Raw genomic sequence first — 18157 nt, forward strand, 5'->3', positions numbered from 1 at the left:
TACATGCTCATAGGTAACAACAGACAAGCTCATGATGAACCCTGATGCATAAGTTTTGCGCTATTCGCATCGGTAGATTCAACTTGTTCAGTATAACATGATTTTACTCTCCCTATCCAACGGGAGGTGCTTTTTGCAGAAACATGGATGAAAATGTTTATTTCCTCAGTGTTTTAGAAAAGAACAGACAACAATCAAAGACACTTGAAAATTCCAAGAGAAAAAAAAACAGCCAGTGAAATCATAAAAATCCCAAGTGGACATGACAAGGGCTGCTGTCAATGATTTTCCTGTGGGCATTCTCTCCTTCACACATCTTAAACTGTTTCTTGCCGTGTCTCTACTTTCTTTTGACAAACGTTGACCAACTGACGGATGCGGTACATGGCGAACAAGATGTTTTTGTCCTGGTTTTGCTTTGTCATTGCTTTTAATCTCTCCTCTAATCAGTTTTTTGCTTATTTGTCTCTTAACTGCCTGTGATCCCCTTTCACTGTATTGCCAACAGAGAAGCACCGTCTGTTTTCCAGAAACAAGGAGACAACGAGAAATACCATATAAGATCCACAAGTTGACAATGGATGAAACATTAATGTATACCTGGCAGATTAGGGAGGGGGATCATCATAAATTAGCAATAATGATGGTGTTTTTTTCAGGAAACGGTTTGGATTGGGGTGGGTGGGGGAGCTAAAACATGGAGTTAAGAATGAAATGTGGTGATTTGTGTTGTGGAAGATAGATTTTGCCTGCTCATAAAGTTGTACAGCTCTATAAGGATTGGAGAGGATCCTGACTGTATTGTAACTCTTATTTCCAGCAAATGGAAGCGGATTGATGTACCAAATCAGGACAGTTTTATGAGTGACTGGCAGTATCTATTTAAAGTTGTGGTTTTCTTGAACATAGTATGGGTAATTTGAGGAAACGGGTTGTGGAAAGTACAATGGAAGCAACTGAAAACGGGTCTTTAGGTTTTTATGATGGAGTGAAAGATGTCAACATGTATTACTTTTTTTTTTTTTTTTGTGCTAAATAAAAAGTAGCAGCTGCTGTGGATGGTTGGGTTTTGGTTTGTCATTTCTTAGTTTGGTCTCTCATTGTTTCACACGTAAATCCAAATGTTTTTCTTTAATGCTGCTATTCCCTCTGCACATGTGTTTTTCGTTCTTGGTGTAGGAAATTTTAAGTTTAGCCACCACCAAGACCAGTCAAACCTCAATAAGTTCAACAACATGTTTTGCTCTTTTAATGCCCATGACTACAGCAACGTGAAACATTTGTCTTGTAGATGTGTTTATTATAGACCCTTGAATCAGACTAGTATAGAAACTGCCTGATTTATTTCAAATTCTGCAACATGCACTAAAAGTTTAGAGCGTGTAATTGCTTCTAATGTATTGAAAAACGTCTCTCTCTTTGCAGTTGAAGCTTGTGTATGTAACGGTTGAAGAGTTTTGCACTCTGTTCTACAGATTCAGACTTGGAGCAGGAAATGCTGATACTTGAAAGCTTAGCGAGGTCTCCGCTGAATCACATTGACGCATTAGAGAAGAAATTAAATGTGCATAAATGTTTATAGCTGATGTTAAACTATTGTTAATTTTCTGACCAATTTACATCTAACCACCGACAAAACCTGTGAACGGTTCCACTGTCATCTGCTCACTGGCTTCTAACAGGAAGTGATATATATTAACACACATAGTTTGTGTGTGTGTGTGTGTGTTAATGAGGACACAAATTTGTATAATAACATGGGTATGACATAGGTATTACAACGAGAAGGTGATTTATGAGGACATTTTCAGTGTCCCCGTAATTCAAAAGGCTTATAAATAATTCAGAATGAGTTTTTTTTGAAAATCTAAAAATGCAGAATGTTTCCTGTGAGGGGTAGGGTTGGTGTAGGGCAATAGAAAATACGGTTTGTACAGTATAAAAACCATTACGCCTATGTAGAGTCCCCATAAACCATAAAAACAAACCTGTGTGTGAGTGTGTTTTGACAGTGCAGCGTCTGAAATCAAAGCACTTCTACACCTGCCATCTTTGCTTTAATTCCTCTCTTCTGTCTGACGATCATGGCCAAACTTAAGATGACTGATCATATTTACAGTAATACTGCTCCACTGTCCAGGGAGAGGCTGGAGGCTACACATGGATGTAAGTGATTCTTGATTTGTTCTTATCTGACTGAAATTTCACTCGGTTATGTTGTGTGTATAATAAATAGGCTCTATGATTAAACGCTTACTCTTTTGTACAATTTTGTTCAGGATATTGTTCTTTTTAAGCTTCTGTCGTCATATATTTGAAAGCAAAAATGTAAATCTTCTGAGAATTTACCTTCAAGCCATCCAAGAAGTAGATGAGCTTGTTTCTTCAGAACAGATTTACCGAAATTTAGCCTTACATTACTTGCTCATCAATGGATTGATTGTATTAGTGTCCAGGTTCTTCTTCTGTTCTCCTCTTCCTGTCACTGCCGGCTAATGGTGTCTTGTTATACCTGTGTGAGTATCCTCAAGTTTCATATACACAAAAACACACATACCACAGACGTGGTACAGTCTTAATTTTACACTATGCATTATTTTGATAGTATTACCGATTTTACAGATTACAGCAATGGCACAAATCATTTAATGGAATGTGGGCCAGAAACAAATTACTCAAATCCAGGCGGATAAAATCCAATTGTCACCTGGTTTCTTACTTTAGTGAACATATATTAACAATTAAATATCTGAGGTATGATTGATCATGTGTCCCGACAGTTAAAAAAAACAGGCCGTTTACATCTGCTATTTGCAATTGTCTAAGGTTAGCCAAACATATTGGATTTATACATTTTTCAACAGAATCACTGGAGTGAAGAATTCATATTCTTAAAGCGATAGTTTCTGTCTGCCTCATTCTGTCACCCTCATGTCGTTCCAAACCCGTAAGACGTTTGTTCGTCTTCGCAACACAAATTATGATATTTTTGATGAAATCCGAGAGCTTTCTGACCCTCCCATAGACACCCAAAGGAACTACCACGATGTCCCTGCTTAGTTTCTGTGCCTGGACCGTGGTAGTTCCCTTGCTGTCTATGGCGGGTCAGAAAGCTCTCGGATTTCATCAGCAAGTATATTACTACATTTAAACAAAGAAGCATACAGATAGTCTTAATATACTTTTGCCAGGTTCTACTCTTCAGCACAATAGTAACCTCAAACATAGGGTAGAGTGGGGGAAAACATAAGGTACGTTTTTGTTGTTGTTATACTACGCTGACAAGAGTAATGTAGAAGTACTTGTTAGAAAACTCTCTGTCTTGAGAATGTTCCAAATATGTCTCACCCCTCCTTTCTTTCCCTCTCCCTCGCACTCTCCCTCCTCTATCTGTTCTCTCTCTCTCTTGTATGGTGTTTTAATGTCTCTTACTCATATTCGAGGTAGGCATGCGCACATGTATACATTAGTTGCTTGGTTCAAATGCCCAAATAAGGAGATGAATGCTAGGACTACGAGGTAAAGGAGTTCGTGCTGAACTGTGAGGAGGGTTCAGCATCCTTCGCCAGGAAGTCTATTCCTAATATGTACATGTTTTTCTGTACATGTGACCATTTTATACAAAACACATGTTCTTGGCCAAAGATCCTATATGTGTATGTCATTCTATCCTCATTGGTTAAGAGGGTGAAACTCCCCTCGACATATGCCTATATAAGATCTGTATTTCTATGAATAAATTGAAGTATTGAGAATACATTGACTGTGTGTTTTCTTGCTTCCCGGCCGTTATACACTTTAAGGAACTGAGAATTCTTCAAGGCGGCAAAGAGATACGAGGGACAAATTGTTATTTATTAACAGTACTCACTGTGAAGTTTGCACTGGCAACATACCTGAGAGAAAATTGATTTCTCCGGTAATTGATCTAATTTTCAGCAGTAAGAAAAAAGTGTATTAAAGCTTGTTGTTTTACAGAACATCACAGTTATATATGATATGAGAATAGTAAGGCATGTAGATAGGTAATACGTCTTATTTAAGGAAAATTTAATTATATTTTCATAATGACAAGTTGTTGTTTTATTAATTCAAACCTAGTCTGTGGGGTAAAACTCCCCCTAGCCACTTGCTTCCCACTATAACCATGTTCTGAGCATCACGTCTTTCTTTTTTCCAATCAAATGTAATCTAACTAGGTGGTTGAATTAAAATATTTGGACTTTGTTTAAAAATTACCTCAGGTTACCTCATCAATAGTCCAGAGATTTGAGACCTTATTTAGCTTGTTTTGTGTGGAGCTTATAATATGACAAAACTAATTGAATTTGTATTGTGTAAATTTAAATTATTGACGTGACATTTAACAAAACTGAATATTATGTGGCATTTAACATGGTTCTGAATTAGATTTTTTTGAACTTGAATATTAAACATTTGAACTTTAACACAACTGAATATTTTTATGGCAGAGTTTTAAAGACATTTTCAAACAGCAATTTTTTTGTTCTAAAATCTTAGACGGCAAATAAACAGTTTTTTAAAATGCAATACAGTTTGCAAGATGAAGAGTAAATTCCTTTAACACAACTGAATATTTTTATGGCAGAGTTTTAAAGACATTTTCAAAAAGCAATTTTTTTGTTCTAAAATCTTAGACGGCAAATAAATAGTTTTTTAAAATGCAATACAGTTTGCAAGATGAAGAGTAAATTCGGAACATCAAATTCAATATTCTAAAATTCAATACGCAGAAATTAAGATAGTAGAGAGGTAATCCACAGGGAAGAGTAGATGATCTCCGAAAAGTCAAACGACGCATTTGGGCCAATTAGTTTTCTGGTGTGAGCGTGCGGTTCAAGATCTACCTTATCATGAATCGGCCAGAGGTAGCCTAAGTGATTCTTAAACATTTGTGACCCTGGAGCACAAAACCAGTTTTAAGTCGCTTGGGTATATTTTCAGCAATAGCCAAAAAAACATTGTATGGGTCAAAATTATTGATTTTTCTTTTATGCCAAAAATCACAAGGATATTAAGTAAAGATCATGTTCCATGAAGATATTTTTTTAATTTCCTACCGTGAAAATATCAAAACTTAATTTTTGATTAGTGATATGCATTTCTATGAACTTCATTTGGACAACTTTAAAGGCGATTTTTCTCAGTATTTAGATTTTTTTTGTACCTTGTCAGATTCCAGATTTTCAAATAGTTGTATCTCGGCCAAATATTGTCCTACAAACCATACATCAATGGAAAGCTTATTTATTAAGCTTTCAGATGATGTATAAATCTCAATTTCAAGAAATTGACCCTTATGACTGGTTTTGTGGTCCAGGGTCACATTTATGGTTTATATACTTGTATGTTAGGTTAGAATTCTCAGCATACATAAATATATGATTTATTTATTTATTTTTTGAATAATAGAAATATAGAGCATTTCAGTCGCCTGAACATAGTCAAGTGAGTATTTAAAAGGTCAAAGTTGACATTTTTAGAGCATTTGTGGAGAGAATTTTCAGTTTGAGTATGTAAGGTTGAAAATGATCAAAATAATTTGTTTTCCTGTCCCAAACCTATCTTGAGTAACAAAAGGGCCATTTGGAATTTCTGAAGACAGAGATGCTGATAGTCATCAAGGTCTGTAGGCCAAGATGTACATACTTTGGGGGTCTGCTAAATGTCACAAAGTTAGCACAGTGTGGAAAGCGGTTGATTGCTGATTGGTCAGTTTATATGTCTCACATTTGGTCAAGGAAGGGATAAAAAATGGCAATCTCTCTTCTTCATTGGGGCTCTCTTCTTAGGTGTCTCTCTGTCTCTGTCTCTATGTCTCTCTCTCTCTCTCTCTCTCTCTCTCTCACACACATTTTACATGCTGGGTACAATTAACTGTATAAGTTTTATCATCCTTGATCTATTTTGTATCCAATTCAAGTGTAGCCATAATGAAATACTATTATTAAACCATTTATAACCAATTATACAATATAATCAATCAAAAGCAATGCTCTCCCATAAATTTTGATTTTGTAATGGCTTATTTCCATCATTGGTTTAAGTAGTGGTGAGTGGTAATAGACAAGAAATGTACAGTTTTATACTATCATTCTGTTAACATTTCTTTCGTTATCCAGCAGTCCTACAGTCTGAATCACTGTAATTAAACCACCTGTACAGGTATGATATTTAGCTGAATATATACAGAAGTGTAACCTGATGTTGGTGTTTGAGTATATTGATCAGGATCTGACCACAAGATTTATTTTGGAAAGTCAGTTTTTATGTATATATTATTTTACATTATTATACATTATTTTATGTATGTCACCTTCAGTTCTGTTGTTTGATGCTTTTATGATTGCATTTTATTAGTTAGAAAGGCTAGACTTAGAAACTGGTTAGAAATGAAATCCTCTTTTGCAGAGCAAAACCACATTAAAGAACTTCATAGAGACATGAAAAACACAAAAAGTATATCCTTGACTGTTAATGCTCCTGTCAGAAAGTTGGGAATATGGTTCATGTCCCTGCCGAAGCTCCTCCCGACTCCTCTCGCAAAGATCCTGGTGCACACAGGCTTGGCCAGTCACCTTTCTTCATTATTCTCCAAACAGGGTCTTTGTCTCTAAATCACATTTATTTCCTGCTCTCATCTTGTATTATTCATCCTTTTTGTGTTTTTCCTTTGTCTCTCGGTCTGTATATGCTTGTATAATCTAAATCAGGGCTGTCCAAACTCGGTCCTGGAGGGCCGGTGTCCTGCAGAGTTTAGCTCCAACCCTCATTAAACACACCTGAAGCAGCTAATCAAGCTCTTACTAGGCATAGAAACGTCCAGTCAGGTGTGTTGAGGCAAGTTAGAGCTAAACTCTGCAGGACACCGGCCCTCCAGGACCGAGTTTGGACAGCCCTGATCTAAATAAATGTTAATTTGAACAACTCTGCATGGTTCATGGTATTAATACATGGCGCTTTTATTGTATTTTTTTATCAATTATATTTTTATTCAGCAAGGATGTATTAAATTGATCAAAAGTTACAGTGAAGACATTTTCATGTTAGCCAACAAAAAAATGTTAAAACCTGCTTCAAACTTTAAACCTGCTGTCATTTCCTGTGAATGAATCATGAGTTGTAATAGGCTATCTTTAGTGGTCATATATCATGCCATACTGCACTGTAAATGAAGCTATAAATGTACACCTTGTCTACTGTATAAAACAAGGCTGTGTATGTTTTACTAGCCTACTTAATTTACTTAACATACTTGTTTTCTTAAAAATGAAATTTGGTGGCAAAATAAATGATTTAAACACAGCTCAGACATTTGCATACAAATGATCAGCAAACTGATAGAGCACCTTTCATTGTTGCTGCATGTATTTGTCTGGTTTATTGCAGTGTACTTAAGACGAAAGCACATTCCGTTCAGACCTTATTTTACACGGAACGATGAAGTAGTTCCATTTTAGTATTCGAAATCTCTAATATTATCATATTAAACGTACATTTATATAGTATACCATTTATTGATTAAAACTGCCCTTCTCTCCGCAAACAATCCGACATTTAAAAACAAACCTTGTGATTGGTCCGCATCGTCTTCGGAGGAGGAGTCAACACTAAACACCTTTTAAATTGGGCAGTGGTGTCGGGAAGGGTTTTTTGTCAGCACATGACAACATGTAGATAGCCATTCTCTTTAAATATGTGTAATCGACACTCGCGAGCCGCTGAAGACCATGGTGTTTGACAGAAAGCTGAAGAACAAAGTCCTGAAACAAGGTCAGTTAAAAAGTATTTTTTTTATTTTTATATTTTAATTTTTTTTATTAACATTTTGCCAGTAACATTTGACATTTGAAAACCTATTGTTATATTCCAATGAAAATGAGCCTTTAGCAATGATCAAGAACAAACAGCCTGTTAGGAGGGATTTGGAATAACAAAATAAAAATAGCAAGTATCAAGATAAAACGACATAAATAGAAATCAAATACATTAACAATTATATCAAAAACGAAATAATAATAAATATATAAATAATAATATAAAGAAAATAAATGTAAAACATTTTTTTTTTTTTTTTTTTTACTCAAGCAGGGGGTAGGAAAGCTAAATTCACACATGATTCAAAACCTTGTTTAAAATGTGGTGTTTTAACTGCTTTTTTGTTTCTTTTTCATTTCCAGAGGGATTCAGCAAAACTTTTTAATTCAGAGCAAAATCCAATACAATTTGGTTTAGAAGCTGTAACTTATGAATATGACCTTTTCCAAGCAAGCACAGGACTTTAATAGCATTATTTAAAAGAGCAGATCCAGTGTTACACAACAAAAACAGGACCATTTCTTCTGTGATATCAATAAGGTTATTAAAGGATGTAAAGATCAAACTTGAAATAGGTCAGTTAAAAATATGACCCCGCACATTACTGTTGATACTGACGACGTATTTATGTTTAACATAATTGTAAGTTAAAATCTTAACTCTGTACCGTAAACTACCTTTTACTGACCATATGCATCTGTTTTTATGAAACGCCTAATAGTCTCCACATCCAGGCTTTCTGGCCAGTAAGGTCCCTCAGGACTTGGATGCAGTAGTGGTTGGCAGTGGGATTGGTGGACTGGCAATTGCTGTCCTGTTGGCTAAAGTGGGTAAAAAGGTTCTGGTTCTGGAGCAACATGACTGGGCTGGAGGATGCTGTCACACCTTCACAGAGCGAGGCTTTGAGTTTGATGTTGGTGAGAAAGACCTCTGTACTTCACAATGGATCAACCTGATAAAACAGTATCAATCTGCCTAAAACTCTATCATGTCTTGCTTTGGCAGAGATAAGCACATTTATTGAGTCTTATTAAAGCAATTAATAATTATTCACAGGTATAGGTCGGTTTTTGGTGACCTGAATGTTTTCCCCCTAACTCGGGTATCCACTATATTGGGGAACTACTGGATCACAAGCCATTTCGCTGTGTGGTTGACCAGTTGATCAATGGGCAGCTGCAGTGGGAGCCGCTGGAGAACCCCTTTGACAAAGTGGTCCTGGGTCCACCAGAAAATCGGCGCATATACCCCATCTACAGTGGAAAGAAACGCTACATTGATGAACTGAAGAAGTGCTTCCCAGGGGAGGAAAAGGCCATTGACGAATATGTGAGACTTTCCAAGGTGAGAAACAAGGATAGTGTTTAGTAAGTTTAGGAGTTGTCTGTCAGGTGTCACTGCACATGCTGTTCATAAGTACCGCATATTATATTAGAATATACACTAACATTCAGAGGTTTGGTGTCTGTAAGACTTTTAACGTTTTCAGTGTCTCTTACAGGAAAAGCAGTGATTTGTAGTATTATAGGTGTTTACGGTTAAAAGTATTAATTTCTTTAAAAATCTTACTGACCCCAAACTTTTGAACGGTAGTGTAGATTTAGTCATTCAGTACTCTGAAAATCTAGAGGATTTGAATGTGCTTAGGAGTTAAAAGTTTAAATGTCTTTATAACTGTATGTAGCTGTTTGCATGACCTTTCCCCTACAATCATCCACAGACAGGCACTCATTCAAGGGCTTGCGACTTCTCTCTAAAGGGGGAATGAGGGCACTGCATGCTTGCACATGAGCTTACATCACCTTCATTAACCATTTCTTCATTAACTATTAACCATTTCATTAGTTACAAAGACTAGACTTAGAAACTGGTTAGACCTGAAATCCACTTTTGAAGAACACGCATTAAAGAGCTTCATGGAGACACGGATTAAAACACAAAACTTAACGCTGATCTTTAATGCTCTTGTCAGAAAGTTGCAAGTGGCGTATGGTTCATGGTCCCGCAGAAGCTCCTCCCGACTCCTCTCGCAAAGTTCCTGGTGCGCACAGGCCTGGCCAGTCGCCTTTCTTAATTTTTCTGCTATGCGTCCCGCAGCCTGACGGATGTGGTGAGTGAGCTCACACAGAATAAGGATCTGAGAGCTGTGATGTCCTACATCTTTGGGACCTACGGTGAGATGATCCAGTTCTCTGACTTGACTGAAAATTTGTGTTTCCTCTCTATTTCTAGCAGCTACTGACCTTCTTAATTTTTTGTGTTTGTTTAAACGGGTAAAATGCCCAAAGATGCAAGCTTTTCCTTGCACAGTTTGCTTTTGTGGCACTATTTGAATGGTGCCTGGTACCCAAAAGGTGGTGCTAGTGAGATCGCCTACCACATGATCCCCATCATTGAGAAGGCAGGGGGTGCAGTGCTTGTCAGAGCACCTGTCAACCGCATACTCCTCAATGACGTGAAAGAGGCTATTGGTAACACTTAAGGCATCTTCACTCTTCACACACTACGTTTTAGAAATGTTACAATTTAAAGCCAGGATTTGATGACTGGGCTGTTTTGTTGGCACTGATGCAGGTGTGAGTGTTCTGAAGGGGCAGGAGGAGGTGCATGTTCACGCTCCCCTCGTGATTTCAGATGCTGGAATCTTCAATACCTACGAACGTCTCCTGCCCAAAAATGTGCAGACTATGTCTGGTGAGAGAGAGCATACGTTTATTCTGCTTTTTAGGAAGAAGATTCTCAAAGAGCTACCTGATGTACTACTTATAATTATAGTTGAAAATGTTTTTTTTGTGATGATACTGTGCAGCGATCCAGAAACAGTTGAGTATGGTGCAGCATGGAGATGGTGGTCTCAGTATTTTCATTGGTGTGGATGGGACAAAAGAGGAGTTGGGCCTAAAAGCAGACAATTATTTCATCTTCCCTGAGAACAATTTGGATGAACTGTGAGTGTGAACCTACCTTTACTAAATATTATGCAAGTGCTTGTTCATTTCTAAACCTCTGTCCACTGTAACATCAGCACTGCTCTCATTTGTGTTCATGTCTGCTGTTCTTACAGGATAGACGGTTACATGAATGGGAACAGGGAAGAATCTTGTAAAAAGGTCCCTATTATTTTTGTGGCCTCACCTTCTGCCAAAGACTCAACCTGGCCAGAAAGAAGTCCAGGTAGAGAGAAAAGGAGAAGATAAAACGATGTCTTGTTCAAATCTGGAGTTAAGATTTGTGTCATCTCATCACAAGTGAACAAACCTGTAATTATAGTCCAGTGTTTTGAGCTTATCCGCATTTGACAACAGGAATGCAGTGTGGTTGAATCCGTTATTAAAGGTTCTCCACTAAAATAACTTATTAAATTAAAATCCAAATATGCTTCACCTACAGGTAAATCCACCGTGTCTGTTGTTAGCTTTGCTAATTATGCATGGTTTGAAGAGTGGAAAGATGACAAAGTAAAGAACAGAAGCATAGATTATAAGGAGCTGAAGGAGGCGTTCATCAACAGCATCTTAGAGGCAGTGACTGAGATCTATCCTAAGATCAAGGACAGGGTATGAACTCTCTAAACAGGCTCTCATCAAGTAATACACACCCTTTTTGTGTTTTTTTTTTTTCTTTTTCTTTTTCTTTTTCTTTGTCTCTCTCTGTCTGTAGATTGAATATGTGGATGCAGGCACCCAAATCACCAATCAGCGTTACATTGCCGCTCCTAAAGGAGAGATCTATGGCGTTGATCATGATATTGCTCGCTTCAATATTGAACTAAACGCCACCATCAGACCACAGACGCCCATTAAAAACCTCTTCCTCACTGGTGAGTCTGTCTTATGCAAATTCATATGTATGCCATCCAAAAGTAGATTTCGAGGTACATTCCATGCCTTACATTTTTGTATTTGTTTTAGCTGATAGTACCTAATGTTTAGAATGAAGAATGTGTAAAGTGCTATGGTTTTATCAATTCTCTTTCAAATCTGGACTTTGCTTACAGGTCAGGATGTAATGTTTTGTGGCTTTGCTGGAGCGCTGACATCCTGAACCGTAACCTTCACCTGGATGCCATTGGTCTCGCCAAGAGAGTCAAGAATGGCAACAAGAAGAAAGAATAAGTATCAGTAACACATAATGTTCATAATCATTCCCAGAGATATCAGATATGGCTCTGCAGAAGAACAAATGTAGGATATGTGTGATTTAATAAGCACTGCACTGCCTAACAATCATGCGCCACTGTATTTGTACCTAATCATTTTAAAACTAATTTATTGGTAAAGTGTTTACCAAGTGCCTTACTGGTTTAAAACTCAACTATACAGTAATTCAAATCTAGTTTTTAATGCACTTAAAAGGGAAATTAATCCAATTCAGTTGATTTAATTTAAATGGTTTTATTGTAAGCTGTAAAAAAAATGCAGAGTTTTCCCATTAACCTTCTTTTTGAAAGGTTTATTGTGTAAAAAGCAGACCTGCTTGGCACTGTGTATTTTGGGGGGTTTGTAACCATCAACTGAAATCTTAGTTGCTCTTAGAATTGATTAATTACTGTGGATATAGGCCTGTAGGTCTGTATACAGGGTTTACGTTCATCTTTCTCAAATTATATATTTGAGACGCTCTCTGATTATGTCATCTGCACAGTTATCCGTGCGTTTTTCTGCCTTTTTAAGTTGCAGTCATATTTCAGACTGGTATAAATGTCTATAAATGTACTTATTAATATACAATGGATGCTTGTGCATAATGAATAAATGTTCATTTCAACAACAAATCAGGGTGTGGTATGTATCAGGTTTAAAATCAAGGGGGCAGTGTGGCTGAAAGTCAAGTCTCAAAATGGCAGATACTATATTTAATAAATGTCTCTTTTCTTATCTACCCTGCTGAAAAAAAATAATTATACTTATAACAGGTCTAAACAAAATTGTTTAAAAATATTACATATTTTGCATTTTTAAAATGTCCAAGGTCATTGCATGGGACAGTTTATTTTTTATTTTATACAGTATATGATTTATTTTTGCTAACATTCACAGTGCATAGATGTACAAAATCATTTCACCTGGGAATACGTTTTCTTGAACAGTTGACCTCACATGAAATGGGGGATATCCAGAAAAAAATCTGGGCTGCTCATTGGTTGGTTTTGCAGATGCAAATCTCACACCCCTGCATGTTGTGAGGTTTTATTAAAATTATGGCAAACAACGCTTATTGATCCGTCTCATTGATCCAAATTAGTTGGCAATCATTTTCTTGCTCAATGTTTTGGATGACACTGACAGAAAAGGTAAGTTAATTTACTTAATTATAGTTTTATATCTTCGAAAGAGCGAAGCCATATGAACAAGTGTCACAACGTGCACGCTTACCGCGGTATTAATTTAGATAAATTGTCAATAAACACCATTTTAATGCGAGATGTAGCCTATATCTTGTGTTTTGGATAAATCTTGTCACCGGTGATGGCTTCTGAAGTTGGGTCTCTTGAAGCTAAGTGGAAAAGTCAAATATTACAGGTTCCAAATCAGATTAATTTTAATTTTCAAACTAATTTTAATCTCAGTAAGACCATGTGCAAATTTTTTTTTTTTTTTTTTTAAGTTTACGAACAAATCATCGTATGTCGACGGGATGTACGTACGTCGAAAAATCAACATTCATAAATATTTGTTACATTTATGCAATTGTTTATACATTAATTTATTTTATTTAACAGTTATTTTAAGCCATACAGTCAAAGGTGTAGTTGAAAGCGTTTTAAAAAGCTTTGTCCGATTTTCTTAATCTTTTTATTCAGCACCCAATGACTTTCGTCTCTTGCAGTAACGCTCTGACAGACTGATCTGATCTAAACATGGATGACAGCTGTTGTTGGGGGAGCTCAGATTATGAAATCTTGGCAGAAATCGGCCAGGGCGCCTACGGGAAAGTGTTCAAAGCCAGAGAGAGGCGCGGGCAGCAGCGCTTCATAGCGGTGAAGAGACTCAACATCCCCGAGGAGCCGGAGTCTGGCATCCCTCAGTTCGTGATACGAGAAGTGGCTCTTCTGCGAAAAATAGAGCACTTCAACCACCCCAACATAGTCAAGTGAGTATGGAAACGGTCAAAAATGCCACATACGTTTTGAAAAGCATAATGAATTTTCAGTTTGAGTATTAGGACATTTCTCTTTAGGTTGCTGAATGTATCGGCTGGATGGCAAAACGAGAAGTTTGACCTGACATTGGTGTTTGAGTATATCGATCAGGATCTGACCACATTTCTCAGCAAAGTATCAGAAAAAGGCCTGGCCAGGGACAAAATCAAGGTTTTAACTTTGCTCCTCTCATTTTGCAGTAACTTAAATCTTTCATATAAAATAGTAATAGGGAAAACCTGGGCTATTTTCACAGTTTTACTATAGTAAGGGTTTCTTTTTGAAAATCAATTTCTGCATAGACATTTGTGACCCTGGAGCACAAAACCAGTCATAAGTAGCACGGGTATATTTGTAGCAATAGCCAGCAATACATTGTATGGGTCAAAATTGTACATTTTTCTTTTATGCCAAAAATCATTAGGATATTAAGTAAAGATCATGTTCCATGAAGATATTTTATACATTTCCTACCGTCAATATATCAAAACTTCATTTTTGATTAGCAATATGCATTGCTAAGAACTTAATTTGGACAACTTTAAAGGCCATTTTTTTTTGCACCCTCAGATTCCAGATTTTCAAATAGTTGTATCTCAGCCAAATATTGTCCTATCCTAACAAACCATATATCAATGGAAAGCAATTAATTGATGATCAATTTATTCAGCTTTCAGATGATGCATAAATCACAATTTCAAAAAAATTTAACCTTAATGATGGTCCAGGGTCACATAGCTGAAAGTCTTTGCTACAAAAAAGCCATTGTACACTGCCACCATGATAGCCCATTAAAGAAGATACAGAATGAATACATACACCTTTAGTGACAACATGCCCCAATGAAGAAGCATATTGTCACACTGTATGGAATAAATTAAAGACTAGAGCATAGATTCATGTGTTTTTTCCTTTCTCTTTATATAGGATGTGATGCGTCAGCTGCTCAGCGGACTTGACTTCCTCCACACTAACACCGTCATTCATCGGGACCTGAAGCCAGACAATCTGCTCGTGAGCAGTCGAGGGGAGGTTAAGATTGCAGACTTCGGTTTAGCCAGGATATATACATACCATATCGCCCTCACCCCATGTGTATGGAGCTCAGATTGACGTTCACAGAAATAAGTGAGGTGGTAGTGAGCTACTGCATGTGATGTATTTGTATTTGAATCTGTGTAGGTTGTGACTCTGTGGTACAGGGCTCCAGAGGTCCTGCTGCAGTCCAGTTACATGTCTTCAGTGGATATGTGGAGTGCTGGGTGCATCTTTGCAGAGCTCTTTCTGTTAAGGTGAGAGCAAAACAGAGGTCAGAGAGACATTTTATACAATGGACATCAAGTCACAACTTGACATACACTACTGTTCCAAAGTTTGGGTTTAGAAGTGAGATTTAAATTTTTTTTTAAAGAAATGACAGTAATAACATTTATATACGGTTACAATATATTTCTATTTCAAATAAATGCTGTTCGTTTGAACTTATATTCTTTGAAGAATCCTGAAAAGTGTATGACGTTTCCACAAAACTATTAAGCAACACATCTGTTTTCAACATTGATAATTATAATAATAATAATAAATGTTTCTTGAGCTGCAAATCAGCATATTAGAATGATTTCTGAAGGATCATGTGACACTGAAGACTGGATTAATGGTTGCTAAAAATTCAGCTTTGCCATCACTGGAATAATTGTATTTGAAAATATTTTTCAATAATATCTCACAACATTGCTGCTTTTACTGTATTTTTTGATCAAATAAATGCGGCCTTGCTGAGCATAAGAGACTTCTTTTCAACTTCTTACAAACAACTTTTCTAATTCTGAGATGTCCTATCTTTCTCTCTCACCTTTTCTGCAGGCCTTTGTTTCGTGGATTCACAGAGATCCAGCAGCTGCAAAAGATCTTTGAGTGAGTCAAAATACTTTGCATTTCCAAATCCCAGTTAGTGTTATTGCAACCAACAACTACACCTGTTTGTGGTCATTTGTGGTCTTGCATGTTTGCTCTCTCTCAGGGTCATTGGATTGCCGGGTGAGGAGGACTGGCCCATAGAAAGCCCTGTCTGCTACAGCCCTACATGGGCTGCGAAAAAGCCTACAAAACAACTACTGCCCAGTCTCGCCCATGAGGAGAATGACCTGCTGTCTGTAAGTGGTATTTATTTCTATACGAGAGAGAGATTTTAGTGACTGGTACACAAAATACACATATAAATAACTTTTCTTGTTTGAAACTTCCCTTTCCACACAGCAATTTTTGACTTTCAATCCAGCTCATCGTATCTCTGCCTGCAGAGCTTTGGCCCATCCTTCCCTGGCAGACTGCAACCATGAAGATGAATGACAGATGAGTGAAGAGGGTGGAGTCAGATGATTAGACAGGCTCCTCCCACCCAATCAGGGGTGCACCGAGAATTATTCTGTTAAATAGATTTTTTTTTATTTTATAATGGAGTAAAGTGCAACACCTTAGCCTGTAGATCACGATTTTGTCTAATGAAAATGAGGTGCAAAAATGTATTTTGGTGGAAATGTACAATTTTACAGGTACTGCTTAAAAGAAACAAATGCCCTTAAAAAGTCCAGCTGTTTGTGGAGCTCTTGCTCTTTAATATACCATCACCTTATTCATGTGTTTACAGTGGTGAGGAGGAATGAGAATTTGTCTTTCTCACGTGTGACAACTCTCTAATAATGACATTTTGTGTATGTTGCAGCACAATTGGTTGTCTAACAGGTAAGTTTGATGTTTCCAGTTAGTTTCAGTGTGCTACCTTAGAGTTGTTTTTGAAAGTTGACTTATAGTGATGTTTTTGTGCCTTGTTTTGTGTTTGTTTTGGCATCAATTGCAAGTGTTTGCTTATTTTTAATCGCATGCAGTGTTTTACGTTCTGAGCAAATTGTTTGAAGTTTTTATGTCTTCTGTTCCTGATGAATTTTCGGTAGACACAAACCAGAGCCAACAGTGCCTGTTTGTAATTAAATGGGCTGAGATTAAGTGTAGTTATGACATTATGCCCTTTCAAATGAATACAATTAAATCAAATCTGTAATCGAATGCACATTTGACCATTTTCTTTATACTGACACTTCTGTAATAAAACAGCAATTTCAATATTGTTTGCCACCTTTCTTCTTGATCCGCATAACAATTCCTGTTTGATTAATCTAATGCTGTTAGTAAAGAGCCAAGATGACCACAAAGTGTCTTGCTGACCACAGTTATGGAAGTTGGCCACTGGGAGGCAGTCATGCCAAAAGTATAATTGTATATGATTTTTTTTTAATACAATAGCACATGGCCAAAAATTGATTCAGTCACATGGAACGACATCTGCCATTAATGCATAGAGGTCAGCGAGTTCATTCATTATTTTCACAGAATTTTCCATTTAGTTTAAAATTAAAAGTCCACTTGTTAATGTTTAGCTGGCCCTCGTTCATCCCAGTAGTACCAGTGGTTTTGCATTTACTGACATGTCGCCTGGACTTTTGTTAGTTTGTTTACTAACAAACTACTTTGTTTTTTTCTCGTTATTATTTATTAGAAACACCGTCATGTGATGTCAACATAATTGCGACTATGAGAGGGCGACCCGCTCCATGTAGAACGCAACGGCTTTATATGATAGAATTCCTCATTGTTCTTGTGAACAACTTTTTAATTAGCAGGAAAACTCAGTGCGACCAAAAGTAGCTGTTTAATAAACTGAGCTGTTGCCCCTTAGAATGGAATGTTTCTCTAGTCAAGGGGGTATTTTTATCTCTCTCTCTCTCGCTCTCGCTCTCTCTCTCTCACACTCACACTCACACACACACAGGTTCGTTTTTGTGAAAAGTGGGGACATCCCATAGGCGTAATGGTTTTTATACTGTACAGACCGTATATTCTATTGCCCTTTACCAACCCTACCCCTAAACCTACCCCTCACAAGAAACTTTGTGCTATTTCAGATTTTCAATACACTCCATTCTGTGTGATTTATAAGCGTTTTGAAAAGTGGGGACATGGGGTAATGTCCTGAAAAGTCACCTTCTCCTTGTAATACCTATGTCATACCTTTGTCATTATACAAATGTATGTCCTCATTTGTCACAAACACACACACACACACACACGCCGTCCCTAAAAGGGCTTTTCACACTTTCTCATTGGCCATTGGGGTGGTGT

At 37.0% G+C, this 18157-nt stretch overlaps 1 protein-coding gene and 1 pseudogene across 1 annotated transcript; both read left to right on the forward strand.

Moving 5' to 3' along the window:
* The first annotated feature begins 7726 nt into the window (after positions 1-7726).
* Positions 7727-12613, forward strand: LOC107581797 (putative all-trans-retinol 13,14-reductase; annotated as a pseudogene).
* Positions 12614-13694: 1081 nt separating this feature from the next.
* LOC107581773 (cyclin-dependent kinase 6-like) lies at positions 13695-16330 on the forward strand. Its single transcript, XM_016267423.1, has 7 exons — positions 13695-13932; positions 14020-14152; positions 14909-15076; positions 15164-15273; positions 15845-15895; positions 16002-16134; positions 16238-16330. Exons 1-7 carry the CDS (start codon positions 13700-13702, stop codon positions 16328-16330), a joined length of 921 nt encoding a protein of 306 aa, XP_016122909.1. The 5' UTR covers positions 13695-13699.
* Positions 16331-18157: the final 1827 nt, after the last annotated feature.

Source organism: Sinocyclocheilus grahami, unplaced genomic scaffold (genome assembly GCF_001515645.1).
Source record: "Sinocyclocheilus grahami isolate Dianchi unplaced genomic scaffold, SAMN03320097.WGS_v1.1 scaffold37.1, whole genome shotgun sequence".
Lineage (NCBI taxonomy): Eukaryota > Metazoa > Chordata > Actinopteri > Cypriniformes > Cyprinidae > Sinocyclocheilus > Sinocyclocheilus grahami.

What these genes read in the sequence shown, in the direction of transcription:
- LOC107581773 (XM_016267423.1), top strand. Translation starts at nt 13,700, where the DNA reads ATGGATGACAGCTGTTGTTGGGGGAGCTCAGATTATGAAATCTTGGCA. An exon ending in AACCACCCCAACATAGTCAA is followed by an intron (nt 13,933 to 14,019) that starts GTGAGTATGGAA and finishes ATTTCTCTTTAG; the next exon opens with GTTGCTGAATGTATCGGCTG. An exon ending in ATATCGCCCTCACCCCATGT is followed by an intron (nt 15,077 to 15,163) that starts GTATGGAGCTCA and finishes GAATCTGTGTAG; the next exon opens with GTTGTGACTCTGTGGTACAG.